This window comes from Mustelus asterias, chromosome 2 (genome assembly GCF_964213995.1).
Source record: "Mustelus asterias chromosome 2, sMusAst1.hap1.1, whole genome shotgun sequence".
Lineage (NCBI taxonomy): Eukaryota > Metazoa > Chordata > Chondrichthyes > Carcharhiniformes > Triakidae > Mustelus > Mustelus asterias.
The window spans coordinates 39068979-39096153 of NC_135802.1; the positions used below are offsets into that span (position 1 = coordinate 39068979).

General features: G+C 43.4%; 1 protein-coding gene across 14 annotated transcripts in view; it reads right to left on the minus strand.

Moving 5' to 3' along the window:
- Positions 1-27175, minus strand: part of waca (WW domain containing adaptor with coiled-coil a) — a 116610-nt gene that overhangs the window by 17756 nt on the left and 71679 nt on the right. For all 14 annotated transcript variants that reach the window (XM_078233721.1, XM_078233693.1, XM_078233672.1 and 11 more), the window contains 2 exons: positions 21340-21488; positions 20360-20475 (listed from right to left, as the gene is read on the minus strand). In XM_078233721.1, the coding sequence (XP_078089847.1) occupies positions 20360-20475; positions 21340-21488 (265 nt within the window). The remainder of the gene's footprint in view (positions 1-20359; positions 20476-21339; positions 21489-27175) is intronic.

Genomic DNA, 27175 nt, shown 5'->3' on the forward strand with positions numbered 1-27175 from the left:
AGTCCCTCAATTTCCCTGGTTATCCACGGTCTCTAATCCTACCCCTCCTATCCTTCTTTTTTACAGGCATATGCTTGTCCTGTAGCCCTAACAACCGTTCCTTAAAAGACTGCCACATACCAGATGTGGATTTACCCTCAAACAGCCTCTCCCAATCAAGAGCTGCCAATTTCTGCCTGATCCCAATAAAGTTAGCCTTCCCCCAATCCAACACCTTACCCTTGGGACACCACTCATCCTTTTCCATCACTATCCTAAAGCTAACAGAATTGTGGTCACTATTTGCCACATGTTCCTCAACCAAAACTTTGGGCTCATTCCCCAGCACCAAGTCCAGTATAGCCCCCTCTCTAGTTGGGCTGTCCACATATTGTTCCAACGAACCCTCCTGTACACATTTTACAAATGCCTCACCATCCAGAGTCCCTGCCCTCAGCGATTTCCAGTCTATACCAGGGAAATTGAAGTCTCCCACTACAACAACCCTATATTTCCTGCACCTATCCAGTATCTCCTGACATATCCATTCTTCCACTTCCCTTGGGCTGTTGGGGGGCCTGTAGTACACCCCCAACATAGTGACTGCGCCTTTCCTGTTTCTAAGCTCCACCCAGAGTGACTCGCTACACGACTCCTCCGAATTGTCCTCCCTCTGCACCGCTGTAATATGCTCTCCAACCAATACCGCTACTCCCCCACCTCTTTTGGCCCCTCCTCTGTCTCGCCTAAAACACTTGTACCCTGGAATATTCAGCTGCCAGTCCTGTCCCTCTTTCAACCAAGTCTCTGTCACCGCAACCACATCCAAATTCCTCGTGCGCATTAAGGCCCCAAGTTCGTCTGTTTTACCTGCTACGCTCCTTGCATTGAAGTATAAGCACTCCAGACCCCCAGGCTCAGTGAGGTCGTCCTCCCCCAGAGTGCTCTTCTTCTTTGCCAGCCTTGTCCCAGCCCCAAGCTCGTCCCCAGCCACCACACTTATAGACCTAATAGTTTGATCCCCACCCCCCTGCCATACTAGTTTAAACCCCCCCGAACTGCATTAGCAAAGCTCCCAGCCAGGATATTTGTGCCCTTCCAACTTAGTTGTGACCCCTCCCTCTTGTACAGGTGCCATCCTCTCCTGAAAACCTCCCATTGGTCTATGAAAATAAAGCCCTCCCTCCTGGACCAGTCCTTTAGCCAGGCATTCATTTGAACCAACTCCCTATTCTTATCCTCACTGGCACGAGGCATTGGGAGCAGCCCAGAGATGGCCACCCTAGTTACCCTACTTTTTAACCTATTTCCCAACTCCCTGAATTGCTCTCTTAGGACCCCCCTACTCTTCCTATCTACGTCATTTCCACCAATGTGTATAATGACATCCGTTTCTTTATCTTCCCCTTTTAAAATGCCTCCTATCCGCTCGGAGACATCCGTGACCCCAGCACCAGGTAGGCAGACTACCATCCTGGAGTCCCGTTCGCCCCCACAGAATCGCCTGTCTGTCCCTCTAACCGACACATCCCCCACCACTATCGCTCTCCTAACCCCTCTCTTCCCTTTCCGGGCCACAGAGCCTGACTGTGTGCCAGTGACCTGGTCACTGTGTCTTACCCCTGGAGAGGCACACTCCTCCACACTATCTAAAACAATGTACCTGTTTTGGAGTGGGACAACCACAGGTGACCCTTCTTCTAACTGTCCACTCCCCTCCCCTCTCACACCTGTCCCCAAGCCCTTCCTATTTTGAGACACCTCTGGAGACCTCCCTTGTACTTTACCCTTCTGCCCTTTACTCCTCCTAACTGTGACCCACGTGTCATTCTCCCGATGCCCCGGTGTAACTAGTTGCCTATAACTGCTGTCAATTTTTCTCCCATTTTCCCTGACTAGGCTAAGGTCAGCGATCTGCAGCTCCAGTTCCCTAACACGGTCCCTCAAGAGCTGCAGTTCCACGCACCTGGCACATATGTGAACCTCTGGGAAGCTAGGTGTTTGCAGGAACTCCCACATCCCACATCGGAAGCACTGAACTGGCCGATCACTCATACCTGCCCTTATCCTTTATAGGGTTGGGTAAAAAATAACTAGCCTTGCCTTGCCCTTTTAGCCCAAGCCCTGTGAGCCAAAGCCCTTATAATGCACACTCTGCTACCCACTCACTCCACTGCCCGCTCCCGACGCTGCCCGCTGTATAGTGCAGACGGCTTTTTATGCTCCCGACGAACCCCCCAAGTAACTGCCTTTTATACTGAGACTCAACCTCCCAGAATCCCCTTCAGCTGACCTCACTTCCTCAATTCAAAACCCTGAAAAAAGCCCGCGAAATATACTAGGAATACCCTTAAATGAATAAATGAATAATTAAATCACTTCTTAGCTTACTCTCAGCACTCCTGCTAAGACTCTCTCCCCCACTCTCACTCCAGTTAAACAAAGAGGAAACAAAGAAGGTGGCAACACAGGTGGAGAAGGTGGTGAAGAAGGCATATGGTATGCTTGCCTTTATAGGACGGGGTATAGAGTATAAAAGCTGGAGTCTGATGATGCAGCTGTATAGAACGCTGGTTAGGCCACATTTGGAGTACTGCGTCCAGTTCTGGTCGCCGCACTACCAGAAGGACGTGGAGGCATTGGAGAGAGTGCAGAGAAGGTTTACCAGGATGTTGCCTGGTATGGAGGGTCTTAGCTATGAGGAGAGATTGGGTAGACTGGGGTTGTTCTCCTTGGAAAGACGGAGAATGAGGGGAGATCTAATAGAGGTATACAAGATTATGAAGGGTATAGATAGGGTGAACAGTGGGAAGCTTTTTCCCAGGTCGGAGGTGACGATCACGAGGGGTCACGGGCTCAAGCTGAGAGGGGCGAAGTATAACTCAGACATCAGAGGGACGTTTTTTACACAGAGGGTGGTGGGGGCCTGGAATGCGCTGCCAAGTAGGGTGGTGGAGGCAGGCACGCTGACATTGTTTAAGACTTACCTGGATAGTCACATGAGCAGCCTGGGAATGGAGGGATACAAACGATTGGTCTAGTTGGACCAAGGAGCGGCACAGGCTTGGAGGGCCGAAGGGCCTGTTTCCTGTGCTGTACTGTTCTTTGTTCTTTACCTTCCTGATAACATTCTGCACTACATACCCACTTTCTGAGACTCATGCACAAGGACACCAAGATCTTTCTGCACAGACATCTTTTAAATCTGTTTCCCATTTAAATAGCAATTTGCCCTTTCATTTTTTTCTAGCCAAAATGAATAACCTCGCATTTATCCACATTAAACTCCATCAGCCAGATTCTGGCCTATTTCTCTAACCTGTCAATATCCACTTGCAAACTTTTTATCTCTTCATCACAGCCTGCTTTCTCACCTACTTTTGTGTTGTCAGCAAATTTCACTGTGTTACACTTTGTCCCTGCTTGCAGATCATTGATATAGATAGTAAATAGTTGTGGTCCGAGAACTGAACCCTGCGGGACCCCACTAGTTACAGGTTGCCAACTGGAGAAGGACCCATTTATCCCAACCCTCTGCTTTCTATTAGTCAGCTAATCCTCAATCAAGCCACTACTCTAACCCCTTGGGATCTAACCTTCTAGATCAGTCTCATGTGGCACCTGATCAAATGCTTTCTGGAAGTCCAGAGAGATCACATCCACAGGATCCCTGTTATCTACCTTGCTAGTTACATCCTCAAAGAACTCGAGCAGGTTTGTCAGACAAGACTTGCCTTTCACAAGTGCTGACACCAGTGAATTGAGCTTTGCTTTTCCAGATGCTCAGTCGCCTTCTCCTTAATGATTGACTCCAAAACTTTCCCACCAGAGGTCAAGCTGACTAGTCTATAGTTTCACTTTTTACCCCTCTCCTTTCTAGAACAAGGGCGTCATATTAGCATGTTTCCAGTCCACTGGTACCTTTCCGGAATCCAGGTAATTTTGGAATATCATAACTAATGCACTATCTCTGCCGTCACCTCCTTTAACACCCTAGGGTGTAGGCCATCAGATCGTGGGGACTCGGCTACTTTTAAACCCTTAAGTTTACTGAGTACCTTCTCCCTGGTTATAGTAATTTCACCAAGTTCCACTGTATTAACTGCAGCTTTTCGGGCAAAATCATCTTCTACTGTGAAGACAGAGACAAAATATTGGTTTAGTGCCTCTGCCATCTCCCGAGTTTCCCATTATTACCCCACCATTTCCATTCTCCAAAGCGCCAACGTCTACTTTCACTATTCTCTTCCTCTTAGAGAAAATTTTGGTATCAGTGTTTATCTTTTCAGTTAGCGTAGAGATATCAGAGGGTTGAAAGACCAGAGGAGGTTTCACCCAGTCAGTCTGTTGGGGGTGTGAGGCCATGCTGGAATTTGAATTAAGGATGAGAATTTTTAAATTTGCACTGTTACCAGACTAGGAGTCAGTGCATGTCAGAAAGCACAAGTGTGATGAGTGAACAGGGTTCAATACAAGTTGGTTTGTGGGTAGAAGAATTTTGTGAAAGAAGTCACAAGCAAGTAGGCTGCTTTGTCCTGGATGATGCTGAGCTTCTTGAATGTTGTTGGAGCTGCACTCATCCCAAGAAGTGGATTGTGTTCCATCATACTCCTCCTGACTTGTGCCTTGTAGATGGTGGAAAGACTTAGGGGAGTCAGGAGGTAGCATGTCATCAGATTGGCCAAACATGCCTAAACACAGTGCACCACTGCACACTGTCCTCAAAGCAACTGCAGCGGGGAAGAGGCCACTGCACATCTTCTAAAGTGTGGCTTCGCAAAATAAGTCTGGAAAGAGATGCAAAGGTATTTGTCAAGGTTCATCCCAAGCAACTCTGTGCTCTACAGACTACTCCCAGGGACGCAAAACAGGAGAAATATCAACTGCTGCTTGAGAATCATCAACTCATTGAAAGGCACTTTTGGTCTTGCTGGTCCTCCAATGTAAAGAGTTGCCCACGACCAAGTGTTGCAAAAGTCACATTCCAAGGTTCAAGACTACATGCTGAGGAACACACTAAAACTTGGGGCAGCCATCGCAAATACGATGGTTTGGCGGGGGGACACATCAAATTTATAAGAGATCAGTAAGCTCATTGAATCATTTTTTTCCAAAATGGAACTTATGCTTACAAATTGACTGCTGCAGTCACATTCACCAGCAGATGGCAGCAGCCATGTAATAATGCTCATCACTATAAAGTAATAATATTGCCTTGAATCTGTCTGTTTCTAGTTGTGAATCCACGTGCAATGCCATACTTTGGAACATAAAAACAAACAGGAGCAGAGCCTTAAAAATATTCAACAATGAAGCATTGACGATAACCAGGAGAGACGATTCGTAAGATTCACAACCCTTTGAGTGAAGAAATTTCTTGTCTCAAGTTTAAATGTTTGGCCCTTTATCCTGAGACCATGCCCTGTCTATGTGATGACCCAGTCAAGGGAAACAAGCTCTCAGTATCTATCATTTCAATAAGATCACCTCTCATCCTTCTGAACTGCCGAGAATGAAGGTGCAATTTACTGAGACTCTCATCATAGTACAACTCCCTTATCTCAGGAACCAGTCTAGTGAACATTCACTTGATCTTTTCCGTAGGAAGTATATCCCATTCTCAAACATGGAGACCAAAACTGTACAGAAGACTTCAGGTGTGATCTCACCAAATTCCTTTATATTTGTGGTAAGATGTATTATTCTTGTACTCCAATCCCCTTGCAATAAAGGCCAACATGTCATTTGCCTTTCTAATTGATCCCTGTACCTGGGACCATAGAATAGTTACAGGGCAGAAGGCTGACTCTCTGAGCAGTTCATCCTAGCTACGACCCCACTTTGTCCCTGCAAATACTTCAGTTTCCAATAATAATCCAATTAACTTTTGAATGCCTCGACTGAACCTGCCTCCACCACAGTGCAATCCAGATCCTAATCACAGCTCTTGGAATGCACTTCGATTCTCCTCAGTTTCCTGCTATTCTCCAAGATACAAGATTTCTTGGGATCCTTCCACAAGTATCTGGAGAGGTAATCCTCCAACTCTGCTCAAACACCTCACAATGGTGAATGACACGCCTTAAGCATGGGCCTCACTGTTTTTTTGTTCACTGACTCCAAAATCAGAGAACACCCTTGTTATCTGACAGCCTTTTATTGATCTACAACTCCTAGGAGATGTTTCTCTTGGCTTGTCTCAAAGCCGTTTCAAGGCCCCAATTGATTGCCGGGATCCCCAAACTAAAGGTCATGCTCCTAAAACATATGAATCGGGAAATTAGACATGTCCACAACAAAGAAGCACTCATTCCAGTGAACCTTTACTGCATCGCTGCCACATTAAAGTTCTTCTCTTAATGGGGTGCTTAGAATTACATGAAGTACATGAACCTCAACCTAGTTGATGGCTTGTATAAATTCACCATTACATCCTTGCTTTTGTATCGAATTCTCTACAGACAAAATAAATACAGCATTCTTCATAGCTGTTTCTAACTACTTAGAAGATTTGGGCATTTGTGGGATCTCACTATTCATCCATGCATAAAATAACATGTAGACCATTTGGCCTGCTCCGCCATTCAATAAGAGCTGATCTGATTGTGGGCTTAATTTCACTTTTCTGTCTGTCTCTACAACCTTTACTCCCTTGTCAATCAAAATTCTGTCCAACACATTAGGTATGACCCAGCCGCCCCTACCCTCTAGGATAGAGAATTCTAAAACTTAATAAATCGACAGAAGAAATTCCTCACCTCAGTCTTAAATTGAAGCCCCCTTATTTTGAAACTTTGGTCCCCAAGTTCTAAATTTCCTCAGGAGGATAAGCATCCTCTCAACACCTATCTCATCAAGTCTCCGCAGAATCTTCGATGTTTCAATAATATCACACTTCACTCTTATAAACTCCAATGAGCATAGCCAACCTGTTGAACCTTTACTCCGAAGACAATCCCTTCATCTGAAACATCAACCCAGTGAACCTTCTCTGCACTCCCTCCAATGCATATATATATCCATCTTTAAACAAGGAGACCAAAACTATATGCAGTTTGTATACACTTTGGTGTGGTCTCACCAATGCTCTGTAAGGTTGTAGCAAGATTTCCCCCCTTTCAATAAGGGCCAACATGAGCATAGAAACTAGAAGCAGGAGTAGGCCATTCGGCCCTTCAAGCCTGCTCCGTCATTCGTTTTGATCACGGATGATCATTGAATTCAATATCCTGATCTCCCCCCCCCCCATATCCTTTGATCCCTTCAGCCCCGAGAACTACATCTAATTTCTTCTTGAAATCAGACAACGTTTTGGCCTTAACTACATTTGATGGTAGTGAATTCCACACATTCACCACCCTCTGGGTGAAGAAATTTCTCCTCACCTCAGTTCTGAAAGGTTCACCCCTTATCCTCAAACTATTACCCCTAGTTCTGGACTCCCCTACCATTGGGAAGATTATTTCTGAATCTACCTTCTCTAACCCTGTTAGAATTTTATAAGATATTATGAGACCCCCTCTCACTCGTCTTCTAAACGCCAGTAAATATAATCCTAACCGACTTAGTCTCTCCTCAGATGACATACCTGCCATCCCAGGAATCAGCCTGGTAAACCTTTGTTGTACTCCCTTTATAGCAAGGGCATCCTTCCTCAGATAAGGATAGCACAACTGCACACAATACTCCAGATGTGGCCTCATCACTGCTCTATACAATTGCAGCAAAACATCCCTATCCCTATACTCAAATCCTCTTGCTACGAAAGCCAACATACCATTTGCCTTCTTTACCGCCTGCTGTACCTGTGCACTTACTTTCAGTGACTGATGCACAAAGACAGCAAGGTCTTGTTGAGATCCACCTCTCTCAATTTACACTCATTCAAGTAATAATCTGTCTTCCTATTATGTCTACCAAAATGGATAACCTCACATTTATCCACATTATACTTTATATCATGCATATGCCCACAGTAACTTCAATGCACTGTTAATGTAAGCCTACTTGTGACAATAATAAACTTCATCAGCCTGTCTAAATCATACTGAAGCATCTCTGCATCCTCCTCTCAGCTCACCCTCCCACCCAGCTTTGTATCATCTGCAAATTTGGAGATAATGCACTTGGTTCCCTCTTCCAGATCATTAATATAGAATGAGAACAGTTGGGGTCCTAGCACAGATCCTTGTGGAACCGCACTAGTCACTGAACGCCAATCAGAAAAGGACCCATTTATGCCAACTCTTTACTTCCTATCTGCTAACCACTTTTCTATCCATCTCAAGACATTACCTGCAATCCCATGCGCTTTAACGCTTCCTAATTATTTGCTGTAGCTGCACGCTAATTTTTTGCAATTCATATACCAAGGACATCCAGGTCCCTCTTCAGCGCATCTTTCATCAGGCACTCTTTATTTAAACAATATTCTATTTTTTCCCAAAGTGGACAATCTCACATTTTCCCACATTATTATTCATCTGCCAATTTTTTGCCCACTCACTTCAACCTTTGCAGACTCTTTGTATCCTCTTCACAACTTTCTTTCCTACCAGTCTTGACATCAGCAGCAAACGTGGCTACAATATGCTTGGTCCCTTCATTCATTAATATAGATAAAAACAAAAGTTGAGATCCCAGCACTGATCCGTGTGACACTTCACTAGGTGTAGTTTACCAACTTGAAAATTTTCTCAACTCTATTTCCTTTTGTTAACCAATCCTCTACCCATGCCAATATATGAACTCTAACACCCTGAGCTCTTATCTTTTATAAATCACCTGACCAAGTGCCTTTTGGAAATCCAAATACACAACATCCAGTGACTCCCCTTTATCCCCCCTTACTCTAAAATTTGTCAAACATGATTTCTCTTTTATAAAACCATGTTCACTCTGCTTGATAGTATTGCAATCTTCTTGATATTCCTTCCTTAACAATGGATTCCAGCATTCTGTCAATAGCAGATGTTAGGTTGACAGGCATTTAGCTCCTGCTCTCTGTCTCCTGTTGTTTCTTGAATTGTTGCCTTTGTGATTTTCCAATCTAGGATATATGGACTTTTGGAAAATTGCAACAAATGCACCCACCATCTCCAGCGCCGCTTCCTTGAAGATCCTAGATTGCAGGTCAACAGACAGGAATAGTCAACCTTTCATGCCATTTGTTTTCCCATTACTTTTCTTCTGTGATAGTGATCGAGTTTGTCCCTCCCTTTTGTCGCCCAATTTTCCAGTATTCTTGGGATGCTTTTTTGCATTGTCTACCACATTGACAGATACAAAACGCTTACTCAAGTTTCTGCCATTTTCTTGTTTGACATTATTAATCTTATTTTCATACATTAAGTTACCAATGTTTACTTTAGCTACTCTGTCCCTTTATATATACACTTGTAAAATATTTTGTCTGTTTGATATTTCTCGTTGGCTTACTCTCAGATTCTATTTTCTCCCTCTCATTTTGTAATAGTTTTTGAGTGGTGGTAGAACTGAGAATTTAGGGATTCTGCAGGATAAATAGTATGCCTTTGAGCTAACTGCTCTTATCACAGGAGGAGGAGGGACTTTTATTTACCCAACAAGCGCTAATGGACTGGAATGCTCAGATCACTAAGATGGCGGAAGCTATTACAACAAGAATGGGAGAAGTGTGCACTTGATGTCGTCCCACTCCTCCACATGTCACACCATTAAACTAAGTGTCTATGTAATTCATTCACTAAAAAAGGCCAATTATTTACCTTCGCTATTGCTAGACCAAAAATGAAAGAGACTTCAACCAGGCGTCTTTCAATAAACTAGGTGATTGATTTATTAAAAAAAAACATTCTTCCCAAAACAAGTTGTAGGAACCGGTTAACAAGACAATTGGTAATTATCCAAGCATCTATCCCTTTTAAAATTCCCCAGAATTTAAACACAGTAACAAAGAACAAACAAATAGGATTTCTGCAGAGATGGGCAGTTGAAGACTTTATACATTAAAAAGGATGAATTTCACAGGGTTTCAACACTGTTGATCTCTAGTCCCAGTAAAGACCATAAGACCATAAGACATAGGAGCGGAAGTAAGGCCATTCGGCCCATCGAGTCCACTCCACCATTCAATCATGGTTGATTTCAACTCCATTTACCCGCTCTCTCCCCATAGCCCTTAATTCCTCGAGAAATCAAGAATAAAGGCCTGGAAGTTCTCACCAATGGAGCTTCAGTGTAGAGGAGAATAGAGCCAAATCAATCCTTCTCGCCTCAGCCTCTCGGGTTTCCAAATACAGACAAGTTCCACTGAGATGAGGACTCCTAGATGGACACTGATAACCACAATGTTTCAGACAAGGCAAAGAGCACACGAATTGGGCAGCTTCGCTCCTCCTCAGTTCATTCCCAACCAAGTTTTAAACAACTCATCCTTATCAGGTGATTTCCAGTCAATCACAAGGGCATCTCTGCCATTAAAAGTTATTTTTTTCTAGCCATCAAAGCAATTACTGTTCAAATAAGCAAATAACTCTCCCCCTCATGTGATTTCTTAGAAAAGGCATGCCTGCTCCCAGTCCAAGATCTATAACCTTTTTGAATATTTAAATACACTGAAATGAATGATCAGGTAACGAAACATGAACATGTACTGTAAATCGTCACATGTAAATAGTATACTCTGTTGAAAAGAAGGCAATGTATCTTTAAAAAGGATGGGACCTGTTGTAATATGCACCACCACTTTAAAGGGCAGTGTGTCATGTGATCCAGCCTGTTTCACTTCGACCTGCAGCAGAATACAGACAAACAGCCCCGCTATTGTTATCTTCAAGCTTTCTGTCCATGTATATTTGTTCACATGTGCCTAGAACACACACACACTTTTAATTTGAAGTTGTGTAGCTCAAGGATCATTATTGAATTTAAGGCTTGCTCAATCCGCAGTATGTCTAAATTCTCAATTCGATCGCCACTCAAAAACCATTACAAATTATGAATACTAGAATCATAGGTTTACAGGGGTACAGAAAGAGGCCACTTCGCCCACCATATCTGCACTGGCCCAAAATCATGCCACCCAGCCGAATCTCACTTCCATCACTGGTCTGTGGCCTTGCAGGTTCCAGCATTTGAGGTGCATATTCAGGCACTTTTCAACTAAGTTGAGGGTTTCTGCCTCTACTACCCTTACAGGCAGAGTGTTCAAGATCCCAAAAGACATCTGGGTAAAAAACTATTTCCTCGTCTCCTATCCAATCTTTCAACAATCACTTGAAATCTATGCCCCCTAGTCATGATGTTTCTGATAGAGTGAACGTGAAGGGCCCATTTACTATATCAAGACCCCTCACAATTTTGTACGTCAATCAAATCTCACCTCCACGTCCTCTATTCTAAGTACAACAACTCCATCATACCCAATCTTACCTCACAGCTGCAATTTTCCAGTATTGGCAACATCCTTGTAAATCTCCTTTGTACCCTGTCTAATGCAATTACGTCCTTTTTTACAATGAGGTGACCAGAACTACACACTGTACTGGTCCAAGGTCTTACCTAGTTCCAGCATAACCTCCCTGCTCTTATATTCTGTAAGTCGGCAAGAAACAAAAGGACTCCATATGCCTTTTAAACCACCTTATCAATCTGTCCAGCTACCAAAAGGATTCTCTCCAAGGTCCCTTACTTCCTCCGATTTATTCTATAATCCTCTGCCATGTTTGACCTCCTCAAATGCATCACCCCACTTCTCTGGATTGAATTCCACTTGCCACTTTCTACCCAAAGAAAAAATGCTGGAAAATCTCAGCAGGTTGAGCAGCATCTGTAAGGAGAGAAAAGAGCTGATGTTTCGAGTCCAGGTGGCCCTTTGTCAAAGCTCTTTGCCACTTTCTACCAATCTGATCAGTTAATTGATATCTTCCTGCAGTGCATAGCAATTCTACTTACGCAGCCAATGTTTGTGATGTCCGAAAATGTCTTGATCATTCCCCCTACATTTATATTCAAATCATTAATATATACCAAAAATGCAGAGGACATAATGCTGATCCCTGCAGAAACTCATTGGAAACAATGTTCCAGTCACAAAAACAAACAACAATCACCTTTTGTTTCCTATCACTGAACAAATTTTGTACCCAGCTTGCTGCATTCCCCTGGATCCCATGGTCTTCATTTTCTTAAAAATCAATCTGCCCTGTTGGACCTGATCAAAACCTTTGCTAAAATCCATGCAGACTACATCAACTACACTACCCTCATTAATCCTGCTGGTCACTTCGTCAAAAAATTCTATCAAACTTGTCAGGCACTACTTTCCCTTAAATCCATGCTGATTCTCCTTGGTTAATCCATGCCTAAAGTGACAGTTTATTCTGCACCACAGAATTGATTCCAATAATTTGGCTACGAATTTTCCTTTTTAAACAAAGGTACAACAGCACCATACTTGCACAGTTAGGATTTTTCTGGCTGGTGATCAGTGTGTGCCTCAAGGTGCAGTGTTAGGACCCCAATTGTTTATAATTTATAAAGATGATTTGGAGTTGGGGACCAAGTGTCGTGTGTCAAAGCTCGCAGATGACACCAAGATGAGTGGTAGAGCAAAGTGTGCATAGAACACAAAATCTGCAGAGGAACATAGATAGTTTGAGTGGGCAAGGGTCTGGCAGATGGAGTATAATGTTACTAAATGTGAGTTCATCTATGTTGATAGGAATAACAGCAAAATGGATTAGTATTTAAATGTTCAAAAAAATTGCAACATACTGTCTGTGCATCCCTTCTCAAGTAAGGAGACCAAAACTGTACACAGTACTCCAGGTGTGTCCTCACCAGCATCTTTTCCAACTGCAACATAACTTGCAGAGGCGATTCACTAGGTTGATTTCAGAGTTGAGAGGGTTGGTTTACGAAGAGGAACTGAGTAGACTGGGACTATACTCATTTGAATTTAGGAGAATGAGGGGGAATCTTATAGAAATATATAAAATTATGAACGGAATAGATAAGAGAAGCACAGAAGTTGTTTCCACTGATGGGTGAAACTAGGATTAGGGGGAATAGCCTCAAAATAAGGGGGAGCAGATTTAGGACTGAGTTGAGGAGGAACTGCTTCACCCAAAGGGTGGTGAATCTGTGGAATTCCCTGCCCAGTGAAGCAGCTGAAGCTACCTCGTTGAATGTTTTTAAGGCAAAGACAGCTTTATGAACAGTAAAGGGATTAAGGGTTATGTTGAGCGGGCGGGTAAGTGGAGCTGAGTCCACAAAAAGATCAGTTATGATCTGATTGAATGGCAGAGCAGGCTCGAGGGGCCAGATGGCCTACTCTGCTCCTAGTTCTTATGTTTGGAAAATGATGATCAGACTCAACGCCATTCTCTCCTGTGCTTCTTTTACAGCCGAGGGTTACATTTCATCCGGCCCTGGTGATTTGTCCACTTTGAAGAATCTTTAATCACAGAATTAACGGATTGTTACAGTGCAGTGGCAGCCATTCAGCCCATCATGTCTGCACCAGATGTCCAAATGAACATCCTGATTTAATGCATTACCCCTGCCTTTTCTCTGTACTCCTGCACATTGCTTCGAAGTCAAGTAATCATCTAAATGCCCTCTTGAATGCCTTGATTGAACCTGCCTCCACCACACTTCCAGGCAGTGTGTCCCAGACCCAAACCACACTCTGTGAGAAAAGGCTTCTGCTCACATCGCATTTGCTTCTTCTGCAAATCATTTTGAATCTGTACCCACTCGTTTGCAATCCTTTCACAAGCAGGAACAGTTTCTCCCTTTCTATGCTGTTCAGCCCCCCTCGTGATTTTGAGCACTTCTTCAATACTTATTACTTCCTTTCTCCCCATGTTTATCACATCTATTACTTGTCACTCCTCCTTAACTACAATGTATGCACTGCCCCCTCTTTTGTGAAGACAGGCACAAAGTATTCATTAAGACCCATACCCTCATTCACTACACACAAGTTACCCTTTTGGTCTTCTATGGCCTCAACTCTTGCCTTTGTTATCCTCTTACTTGTAACGCATTGATAAAACATCTGGGTTGTCTTTGGTTTTGCTTGCCAATATTCTTCATGCCCTCTCTTTGATTTTCCCAATTTCCTTTTAGATTTCATTCCCCCATTTTTCTATCCTTCTCTCAGCTTTCTGCAGTATTGAGTTCTTTGGTGAATGACATAGACTTTCTTTTTCTGCCTTATCTTACACTGCAAGTTCCTTGACATCAAGGGTGCTCTAGATTTGGCCATTTTACTATTTGCCTTTGAAGGAATATATTTACTCTGAATCCTTGAATCTCGCTTCTAAATGACTCCCACTACTTTGACACTGATTTACCTTCAAGTCGCTGTCTCCATTTCTGTTAAACTACCCCCTCAGCTTTGTAAATTTGGCCTTGCCTTAATTTAGAATTTTAACTCTTGTTTCAGCTTCGTCCTTCTCCATAATTATGTTAAAACTAGCTTAATGATGGCTACCACCACCGAAGTGTTCTGCTGATGACACTCTTTCCAACTGGCCAGCTTCATTTCCTGAAATGAAATTCAAAACCATGTCCTTAAATTCTTGCCTAATTATAATATTCAATTTCTAACGAAGCATGCCTATGTGGGTACACCATCCAAACTTTCACACCTGCAGACCTTGGCTGTTATGGCTACCTCTTTGTGGTTTATCAAAGTTCCCATTCTCTTGTCGCTTGTTCATCTTGTTTGTGCAGCCCATTTGTAGCTGTGGGGACTTCACAGCAGCTGCCCAGGGGAACTCTGCTGTACTCAATTCACAGGGGAATTCTACTGCAAAGGGATTTTAACCCTTTCAGGTACTACCACAGTACCTGTAAGCTATCAGCAGCAGTCTGCTCAGCTTCCAGTAACAATAGTGTAAGGCTGAGGACCAAGTCTTTTGAGCCAACTCACTCTGGACATACTCTTCCACCTTCTTCTGTCGGGACAAAGATATAAAAGTCTGAGGTCACGTTCCAACCAACTCAAAAACAGCTTCTTCCCTGCTGTCATCAGACTTCTGAATGGACCTACCTTGCATTAAGTTGATCTTTTTCTACACCCTAGCCACAAACGTCACCCCACATTCTGCACTCCTTTTTTTCTCTATGTACAGTATGCTTGGTCTGTATAGCATGCAGGAAACAATACTTTTCACTAATACATGTGATAATTATAAATAAAATAAAATCCTATCCCTGCAACCGCACATATTTACCTGCTAACCACCCTGACAAGAAAGGGCATGGCTAATCAATCTTAACCGCACATCTTTGGGGCTGTAACAGGAAACCGGAGCACATGGAAGAAACCCACAGACACAGGGAGAATGTCCAAACTCCAGAGTCACCCAAGGATGGAATTAAACCCAGGTCCTTGGCGCATATCCCTATTTTAACCATTTAGTCAGGAAACAACACTCATTGAAAATGTGGGAGAACAAGTCAAGCTCAGCACCAGACATACTCAAAATGAGATGTCAACTTGATGAAGCTACAACACAGGAAAACATGCATGCTAAACAGCAGAAGCACCACACAACAGATAGAGCCAATGAATCAGATTGAATAAAAGCAAAATACTGCGGATGCTGGAATCTGAAACCAAAAGAGAAACTGCTGGAAAATCTCAGCAAGTCTGGTAGTATCTGTAAGGAGAGAAAAGAGCTGACATTTCGAGTTCAGATGACCCTTTATAAAAGCTCAACTTGAATCAAATTGATGTTCTGCAGTCATACCATAATCAGTCATCAACAGCCCAGTAGACAATTAAACATTTATCTGGAGCAGTAGGTGCCATGGGTGTCCCCATCCACAATGGTGGCAGAGCTCAACATTTAAGTGCAAAACAGTGAAGAGTCTGCAAATGTCTTAGAATCATAGAATCCCTAGTGCAGACAGAGGCCATTCGGCCCATCGAATCTGCACCAACCACAATCCCACCTAGGCCCGCACCCCCACATATTTACCCTGCCAATCCCCTGACACCAAGGTCAATTTATCATGGTCAACCAACCTAATCCACACGTTTGGACTTGGAGGAAACCGGAACACCCAGAGCAAATCCACGCAGATATGGGGAGAACGTGCAAAGTCCACACAGACAGTGGCCCAAGCCGGGATTCGAACCCAGGTCTTCAGAGCTGTGAGGCAGCAGTGCCAACCACTGTACCACCCCTCAGCCAGAAATGTTGAGTTGAGGACCATCTTGGCCTCTTCCTATGAATCCCTGCACCACAGAAGGTCGTTTTCAATCAATTAGATTCACTCCACGTGATGTCAAGAAATGGCTGAGCACACTGGATGCAGCAAAAGCCATGGGACACATCAGTACCCTGGTTGCAGTGCTGAAGTCTTATGCTCCAATAGAAAGAACAACAGTACAGTATAGGGCCAGGCCCTTTGGACTACCAAGTCTGTGTCGACACCGATGCATCTCTAATTTAATAATTTCTTGCCTTTACATGATCCAGATCCCTGCATTCTCATGTATTTATCCAGGTGCCTTTTGAACATGGTTAGAGAATCTGCTTCCACCATCTCATCCCGCAGCATGTCACGGGCACTCACCATCCTGTGTGAAAAACGTGCCCCTTACATCTCTTTTAAACTTTCCCCCTCTCACTTTCAACCGTTACCCCGAGTAATTGACCTTGGAAAAAAGACTGACCATCCACTCTATCCAATCTGTCATAACCTTGTAAACCTCTCGTAGGTCCCCTCTCATCCTCTGACGCTCCAATGAAAACAATCCAGGTTTGTTCAACCTTTCTTTATAATCCATATCCTCCAAACCAGGCAACATCCTGGTAAATCTCTTCTGCACTCTTTCCAATGCATCAACATCCTTCGGGTAGTGTGGCGACCAGAATTGTACACAATACTCCAAATGCGGCATAACCAAAGTCAGATACAGCTGCAATATAATTTTCCAATTCCTACACTCAATGCCCTGACCGACGAAGGCCAGCATGCCATATGCCATCTTCAGGGAACTGTTGATCTGCACGCCTAGTATATGCTAATAATTGTAAGGGCTCTACCATTCACTGTATACTTTCCTTCTGCAGCAGACCTTCCAAATTGCATCACCTCACATTTGTCCGGTTGAATTCCACCTGCCATCTTTCGGCACAGGTCTCCAGCCAACTTATATCCTGCTGCATCCTCTGATAATCCTCTTCACTATCAACTACTCGCCCAATTTTTATATCATCTGCAAATTTACTAATCAGATGACTGACATTTTCCTCCAAATTATTTATATATATTACAAACAACAGAGGCTCCAGCACTGATCCTTGTGGAACACCACTTATCACAGACCTCCAGTTAGAAAAGTACCCTTCCACTGCTACTCTCTGCTTTCTGTGCCCAAGCCAGTTTTGTATCCATCTTACCAACTCACCTCGGATCCCATATAACTTCACCTTCTGTATCAGCACCCACAGGAGAAACCTTATTGAAGACTTTACTAAAGTCCATGTTTACAACATCCACTGCCCTGCCCAATTCTTTTTGTCACTTCCTCAAAGAACTCAATCAAATTTGTGAGACACGACCTCCCCTTCACAAAACCATGTTGCCCATCGCTAATAAACCTACTCTCTTTCAGATATGAGCACATCCTGTCCCCAAGAATGTTCTCCAATAATTTCCCCACCAACAATGTATGGCTCAAAGGCCTCTAATTTCCCGGATTGTCTCCTCTGCCCTTCTTAAACAGAAGAACAATGTTAGCAACTCCCCAATCCTCTGGTAACTCGCCCGTGGTTAAAGAGGATACAAAGATTTTGGCCAAGGCCTCAGCAATTTGGAATAGCTTGGCTACAGGCACAGCAGAAGCAGATGTGCCTCGAGCCAAGCTATTCCAATGCAACAACAACAACTGGCATTGACCCAAAGAAAAACTGTGCTGTTTGCAAAAAGAGACAAACCCAATCAATTAATGCCCCATCAATCAGCAAAGTGATTGAAGGTTTCTTCAACAATGCTATCAAACAGCACTGACTCACCAGTAACTTGCCCACCGATACTCGATTTGGGGACTGACAGGTCCATGTGGCGCCAGATGTCACTGCAGCTACCAAAGAATCGAATTTCAGAGGCAAGTGCGACTGCCCTTGACATCTAGGCAGCATTTGTTGGGATTGTAGCTTCAAGGAACCCTATCAAAACTGAAATCAATAAGAATTGATGGGAGGAAAACTTCATTGGCTAGTCATCCCTAGCACAAAAGATGATGGCTGTGGGAGACCAATCACCTGAGCCCCAGGACATCGCACTAGGAGTTCCTCAGGGTAGTATCCAAGGCCCATACAGCTTCAGCTGCTTCATTAATGACCACCGCTCCAACACAAAGTCAGGAGTGGAGGTGTTGGCTGACAACTGTAGTGTTCATTTTCGTCACATCTCCTCAGATATGAAGTAATCCGTGCACAATGTGAACAGGGCACCATGTAGGTTTAAGCAGCCATGGTTCAGGTAATAGCTGTATCACACAAGTGCCAGCTCAAACGTGAGTGACTAATCACTTTTCACGGATATTCAATGGTGTGACCATTGTGGAATCCCCCATTAACAACAGCCTGAGCTTGACAATTGAGCAGAAACTGCACGAGCCATATATTCTGTAGTTAAAAAAGCAGGTCAGAAGCTAGGAATAACTCACCTCCTGACTCCTCAAAGCCTATCCATCACCGACAAGTCAGGAGTGGAATGGAACACTCTTGCAGGGATGAGTATAGCCCCAGCAACACTCAAAAAGCTAAATACCATCCAGAAAAAAACAGCCTGATAGACTGGCAACCATTACACACTACATTCACTCCCTCGACCACTTGCGCATGATGCACTGCAGCAATTCAACAAGGCTTCTTGGACAGCACCTTCCAAACACGTAACCTCTACGACCTTGAAAAATAAGAGTAACTGACACAGGGGAAACTCACTAGCTTAAATGTTTTTTTTGGAGGGTCAAAATCCTGGGACCACTTAGCTAACAGCACAATGGGAGTGCATACACCAAAACGTACTACTGCAGTTGAAGACAGTGACTCACCATTACCTTCTCAAGTCCACTAAATATTGGCTTTGCCAACAACGTCCACATTCCATGAATGAATTAAAAACATCTTCAGCCAAAAGCGATTCCAGCAGATGATTCTACTTCACTTTTACCTTTATAGATATCAGTAACCTGCCAATTTGGTTCACTCCATGTGACATTTGAAAAAAGCAGTTGAGTGTAGTGGACATGACATCAGTTTCTAACTTTGTTAGTTATGTTTCCAACCGCGAGGTTCACCCAGTGCTTTCAGATTTCCTGAAATCAGTTTGGTGAAATGTTCAGATAAATGGCAGATGAACTTCAAAAAAGAAATACAAAGCGATGCATTTTGGAAGAAAAACAAGAGACGGCAATATATACTAAGTAGCACGATTTTAAACGGTGGTGTAGAAACAAAAAGGTTTAACAACCACAAATTTTTGAAGGCAGTACTACAAATTGATAGAGCTGTTAGAATAACATGTGGTATCCTGAGCTTTTTAAATGAAGGTGTAAAGTACCAACAAAAGTAAGTGAATGATCTGCCTTAAAGGATGATGGAAGCAGATTCCTAATGTTCAAACGGTAAATACAAAAACATAAAGGAGGAGAGGAAATTGCAGTGTAAAGGGAAAGAACTGGGGAATGGAACAAATTGAATACCTCTTTCAAAGAGCTGGCAAATTATCTCTTTTTGTGCTGAAAATTCTAACAAAGTACACAATTACATTGCAACAGAAAGAGCAATTAAAAGGTTAAAAGTTCCATTCTAATTTCTCTAAAATAGATGTATAATAACAACTAGAATCAAATTCCTCGTATCAGTGACCAATTACTTATGGCACCCAAAAAGATGCCCAAAAATAATTTTAGGCATTTCATTAACAACCTCACCCTGGAAATCATAACACCGAAAAGAGAAAATGCTGGAACATCTCAGCAGATCTGGCAGCATCTGTAAGGATGAAGAAGAGCTGATGTTTCGAGTCCAGCTGACCCTTTGTCAAAGCTTTGACAAATGGTCATCTGGACTCAAAACATCAGCTCTTTTCTCTCCTTACAGATGCTGCCAGATGCGCTGAGATATTCCAGCATTTTCTCTTTTGGTTTCAGATTCCAGCATCGGCAGTAATTTGCTTTTAATCATGACACCCAGTTGCCCTTGGCAAATGCATCTATTTATTCAGTGCAGAATGACATTTTCATCCCAAATTAAAGATAAAATTGTTACTTAGGTCAGCCTATGTAGCAAAATCTCAAAACAAAAAAGCCTAATTCATACTTCAAACTTCATCCACAGCAATTCCAACTAGATATCCTCACCTTGAACGTTGAACATTACGAGGAGATCCTGGCTCATGCCCATGCTTGTCAGCAGGTGCAGGTTGTTGAGATACTTGCTGCTGTGCTGGCCCTGGTTTCACAATTGAAGTACTGGACTAAAGACAGAAAGGGGAAGTCAAATCCTCACCTCTTTCTTAAATACACATTTTTCACTTAAATCCATACCACGTTGCTTAACATTGCCTTTTATACTCCCCAACAATGCACATCTCTAAACAATGTGTTATTTAAATAAAAATTAAAACAGATCAATGTCTTAGAAACTACAACAGCAATCTGCATGATACACAACTTCTGAAACCATAGCAGGTGCACATGCAGTGCAATTTCCGTAAAAGTCTCACACTAATGCTTGCACTTGACTTTTAGTTTCAACACACAAATTCTGAGCATACCAAGGGACAGGATCTTCCCCACTGTCTCCATCAACCTTTGCGAGATGAGTGTAATATTTGTAAATAAAGGTTGAGCAATAAAGAATCATAAATCCTTCGAGTAATAGATTCTCATATTAATTGAAATGATTTTGGGGAGTGGCAAAAAGCTACATTTAAATTGATCAATCTTCATAAACACATTCCCACAGAGTACAATCATATTGCAGGAACAGGAGTACAAATTTCTGACCAATAATTCTTTTTTTAAATCCCTGGCATTACATAACATAAATACAAGTCCAGCCACAGAGTTAGAATGCACAGCATCTCCGACACTCCTCCAATATAACTTGAATCGTGTTGCTAAGAAAATGGACATTTTCAGACAGTAAAAATGCTATGATGTTACTTAAATTGCAACTCAAGTTAATCACAAGGCAAACTACAATGATACAATCATGAAACTACCACATACTAAATTTAGAAGTGGACATTTAACATTCATATACCATCCCTTCTAAAAGTGCATTTTTATTTAAAAAATTCAGTATTTGAATTAAGCATTAAATGGTTTTAGTTTACCTTTGGTTGAGACGACACTGGAGGTGTACTTATCAGTGGTTTAAGAGGAACAGTGTTAGTCTGCGGCGTACTTATCCTGGGAGACACATATGACCTTGGGGATGATGCATCTGATGCCAAAGACATCGGTGACTGATTAGACTGCTGGGCTGTATTTTGGGGGGAAAAAAAAAGTCAGTAATATTATTCAATTAAAAGACTCTGAAGTTTTTTTTAAAAGGGGGAATAGGTTACTAAAATACTTTCAAGCAAACTTTTTCAACGTACCAAGTTTTTGTGAGAATATTTCTCCAGTGGGCAGCATGTGAGCGGGCGGCAGAGTAAAGGGGAGCAGAGTGAAGGCTGAAGGGCTTTGGCTCAACGGGCTTAGTCGGCAACGGGCGAGGCATGTTAGGTTCATCTCGTAGTTTTACCAGTGTACTTGAAGAAAGGGGAATTATGAGTGAAAGTCCAGTTTGTCGTTCTCGGTGTTGGATGTGAGAGTTCCTGGAGTCAGCTAGCCTCCTGGACGTCCATATCTGCGCCGGTTGCATCGAACTGCAGCTCCTAAGGGACCGCGTTACGGTACTGGAGCTGCAGCTCGATGACCTTCGTCTGGTCAGGGAAAATGAGGAGCTGATAGATAGGAGTTACAGGCAGGTGGTCACACCGGGGCCACGGGAGGAAGACACGTGGGTCACAGTTAGGAAGGGGAAAGGTCAGGTACTAGGGAGTACCCCGGTGGCTGTGCCCCTTAAAAATAAGTAGTCCTGTTTGAGTGTTGTTTGGGGGAGCAGCCTACCTGGGGGAAGCATCAGTGGCCGTGCCTCCGGCGCAGAGTCTAGCCCGGCAGCTCAGAAGGGTAGGGAAAGGGAGGATGAGCAAACTGACCACAGCACCATGGTACAGGAAGCCGTTCAAGTGGGGGTAGAAAAAAGAAATGTAGTAGAAATTGAGGATAGTACACTTTTGGATGCTGTTTGGGAGGGGGGGGGGGTGAAGAGAGAGAGAGAGAGAGACTTAGCAGGGGTAAGCCATGGTGTATAGGTCACTGGCTGAGAGTCTGCCCTTGTTGCTCAGAAGAAAGGGTGGGGGGGGGAAGAGGAGTAGAAGATTAGTCATTGGGGACTCCATAGTTAAAGGGACGGATAGGAGATTCTGCAGGAACGAGAGAGACTCGCGGTTGGTGTGTTGCCTCCCAGGAGCCAGAGTCCATGATGTCTCGGATCATGTTTTTGAAATCCTTAAGGGGGAGGGGGACCAGCCCCCAGTTGTGGTTCACATAGGCACTCAAGACATAGGTAGGAAAAGGGATGGGGATGTAAGGCAGAAATTCAGGGAGTTAGGGTGGAAGCTTAGGGCTAGAACAAACAAAGTTGTTATCTCTGGTTTGTTACCCGCGCCACGTGATAGTGAGGAGAGAAACAGGGAGAGAGCGCAGTTGAACACGTGGTGCAGGAGGGAGGGTTTCAGATACCTGGACAATTGGGGCTCTTTCTGGAGTAGGTGGGACCTCTACAAACAGGATGGTCTGCACCTGAACCAGAGGGGTACCAATATCTTGGGGGGGAAATTTGCTAATGCTCTTCGGGAGGGTTTAAACTAATTCAGCAGGGGGGTGGGTACCTGAATTGTAGCTCCAGTGTACAGGAGGTTGAGAGTAGTGAGGTCATGGATGAGGTTTCAGGGTCGCAGGAGTGTACTGGCAGGCAGGAAGGTGGTTTGAAGTGTGTATACTTCCAATGCCAGGAGCATCCGGAATAAGGTGGGTGAGCTTGCAGCATGGGTTGGTACCTGGGATTTCGATTTTGTGATCTCGGAGACATGGATAGAGCAGGGACAGGAATGGTTGTTGCAGGTTCCAGGGTTTAGATGTTTCAGTAAGTGCAGGGAAGGTGGTAAAAAAGGTGGAGGTGTGGCATTGTTAGTCAAGGACAGTATTACGGTGGCAGAAAGGACATTTGATGAGGACTCGTCTACTGAGGTAGTTTGGGCTGAGGTTAGAAACAGCAAAGGAGAAGTCAACCTGTTGGGAGTTTTTTTATAGACTTCCGAAAAGTTCCAGAGATGTAGAGGAAAGGATTGCAAAGATGATTCTGGACAGGAGCAAAAGTAACAGGGTGGTTGTTATGGGGGACTTTAACTTTACAAATATTGACTGGAAAAGCTATAGTTCGAGTACTTTAGAGGGGTCAGTTTTTGTCCAATGTGTGCAGGAAGGCTTCCTGACACAGTATGTAGATAGACCACCAAGAGGCGAGGCCACATTGGATTTGGTACTGGGTAATGAACCAAGCCAGGTGTTAGATTTGGAGGTAGGTGAGCACTTTGGTGATAGTGACCACAATTCGATTACATTTACCTTAGCAATGGAAAGGGATAGGTATATACTAAAGGGCAAGAGTTATAGCTGGGGGAAAGGAAATTATGATGCAATTAGGCGAGATTTAGCTGGCATAGGTTGGGGAAGGAAACTGCAGGGGATGGGCACAATTGTAATGTGGAGCTTGTTCAAGGAACAGCTACTACGCGTCCTCAATAAATATGTACCTGTCAGGCAGGGAGGAAGCAGTCATGTGAGGGAACCGTGGTTTACTAAAGAGGTTGAATCTCTTGTGAAGAGGAAGAAGGAGACTTATGTGAAGATGAGACAGCTCAATTAGGGCGCTTGAGAGTTACAAGTTAGCCAGGAAGGACCTAAAGAAAGAGTTAAGAGCCAGGAGGGGACATGAGAAGTCTTTGGCAGGTAGGATCAAGGAAAACCCTAAAGCTTTCTATCGGTATGTCAGGAGTAAAAGAATGACTTGGGTAAGATTAGGGCCAGTCAAGGACAGTAGTGGGAAGTTGTGCGTGGAGTCTGAAGAGATAGGAGAGGCACTAAATGAATATTTTTCGTCGATATTCACACAGGAGAGGGACAGTGTTGTCGAGGGGAGTACTGAGATGCAGGCTGTTGGACTGGACGGGATTGAGGTTCATAAGGAGGAGGTGTTAGCAATTCTGGAAAGGGTAAGTCCCTTGGGCTGGATGGGATTTATCCTAGGATTCTCTGGGAGGCTAGAGAGGAGATTACAGAGCCTTTGGCTTTGATCTTTGTGTCGTCATTGTCTCCAGGAACAGTGCCAGAAGACTGGAGGATAGCAAATGTTGTCCCCTTGTTCAAGAAGGGGAGTAGGGACAACCCTGGTAATTATAGGCAAAGTTTTGGAAAGGATTATAAGAGATAGGATTTATAATCACCTAGAAAGGAATCATTTGATTAGGGATAGTCAGCACGGTTTTGTGAAGGATAGGTCGTGCCTCACAAACCTTATTGAGTTCTTTGAAAAGGTGACCAAAGAGGTGGATGAGGGTAAAGCGGTTGATGTGGTGTGTATGGATTTCAGCAAAGCGTTTGATAAGGTTCCCCATGGTAAGCTATTGCAGAAAATACGGACGCATGGGATTGAGGGCGATTTAGTGGTTTGGATCAGGAATTGGCTAGTTGTAAGAAAACAGAGGGTGGTGGTTGATGGGAAATATTCATCCTGGAGTTCAGTTACTAGTGGTGTACCGCAAGGATCTGTTTTGGGGCCACTGCTGTTTGTCATTTTTGTAAATGACCTGGCTGAGGGCGTAGAAGGATGGATTAGTAAATTTGCGGATGACACTAAAGTCAGTGGAGTTGTAGACAGTGCGAAGGGAAGTGGAAGGTTACAGAGGGACATAGATAAGCTGCAGAGCTGGGCCGAGAGGTGGCAAATGGAGTTTAATACGGAAAAGAGTGAGGTGATTCACTTTGGAAGGAGTAACAGGAATACAGAGTACTGGGCTAATGGAAAGATACTTGGTCGTGTGGATGAACAGAGGGATCTGGGTGTCCATGTGCATAGATCCCTGAAAGTTGGCACCCAGGTTGATAGGGTTGTTAAGGAGGCATACGGTGTGTTAGCTTTTATTGGTAGAGGGATTGAGTTTCGGAGCCATGAGGTCATGTTGCAACTGTACAAAACTCTGGTGCGGCCGCATTTGGAGTATTGCGTACAGTTCTGGTCGCCGCATTATAGGAAAGATGTGAAAGTGTTGGAAAGGGTGCAGAGGAGATTTACCAGGATGTTGCCTGGTATGGTGGGAAGAACGTAGGCGGAAAGGCTGAGGAACTTGAGGTTGTTTTTGTTAGAGAGAAGGTGGTTAAGGGGTGACTTAATAGAGGCATACAAGATGATCAGAGGATTAGATAGGGTGGATAGTGAGAGCCTTTTTCCTCGGATGGTGATGGCTAACACGAGGGGACATAGCTTTAAATTGAGGGGTGAGAGATATGGGACAGATGTTAGAGGTAGTAAGGGCGTGGAATACCCTGCCTGCAGCAGTAGTGGACTCGTCAACGTTAAGAGCATTCAAATGGTTATTGGATAAACATATGGATGATATTGGAATAGTGTAAATTAGAGGGGCTTTAGATTGGTTTCACTGGTCGGCACAACATTGAGGGCCGAAGGGCTTGTACTGCGCTGTAATGTTCTATGAAAATATCCCTAAGTAACATACAAGCCCAATCAAATTTTTCTTGAATACAAAATCATAAAAAAACGTACTTAACTGTATTTAAAGTCATACATAAAATGTGGTACATAAATTTAATATAATTAGCCTGTTTTACCCCAATAGATTTCCTCGTTCTGTAACTGACATCAAAAATATTATGCCAATATTTTGTGCCTCAGCTCCAACATGATTAAACTTAGTTTATACCAAGACTAAACACATCAGAAACTGGAACGCAGCTTTTCAGTGTTATCCTATCATTTTTCTTAAATGTGCACATATGGAAGATAATCAGATATTACACATTTGATTTTGGCTAATTAAATTACAGGACTGCATGGTGAAAATCAATTTCAGGGTATATACCAACTCAAATATTAACAATCTATCGCTTCTAATGTCTTAAACAAGTTCACAGCAACAACAAATGGACGAAGTTCGGTGGCATTTTGATCCTTTTATGGAATCTCACTACCTAGCATCTTAAGTACCAGTGATTATAATAAATGTGATACTAATTTCATTTTCAAAAAATAAATTAGTCAGTTTTTCAATCTGAGGTGCTTGACAGAGATATCAAAAAGGGAGAGAAAAAAAGGTAGAGGAAAGTTCCATTTGTGTCGACCCACAGCATCTTCTAACAACGGCCTAGGAGCAAACAATGCATCTGTTGTCCTGGTTGCAGTCACATGATGAATAGAACAAACAAAAGGCAATAAAACTACAAGTGATATATTCTAGCAAATACCATATATATATATTTTCTAAATCCATTCTAAAAACTGACTTCTGACAAAGATTATTCCAGTACTGCTTACTGTCAAGAAAGTATGAGTTTATAATTCAAAGCTGCATTAAAAATTTAGGAGCGGAGAGTGGAATGTGAACACAGTCCATATAGTTTTCTTTGAACTCAGTATTTAACTTAGCAGCTTAATGGCGTGCAGAATCTTTTTGCATAGCATGTGAAGTCAGAGCTGTGTCCAGGCAGGGAGCATGACAAGCAATTCCCTGGTATGTTTGCTTGCAAGCTCCTGGTGAAAACCTTATCCCTGCCCTTGCAGCTGACCTCCTTCACACCACCACCCTCCCAGCACTCAGCTGTGCCTGGATCCCTCCTCAATCTGAAGCCTTGGGTGGGTGCAGTACTAGCAACAGTCACCATTTCCATGGAGGCCAGCGGCTCTTCCCTCCCCAGGGTCCTTGATCCTGAGAGAAGGCCGACCGTCGGCCTCTTAAATGCCTCAGTGGCACAAAATGCAGCAGGTCTTCTCGAAAGGGACAACATAGGGATCACATCAGTTCTCCAGCCAGCAACTGGAGACCCCCG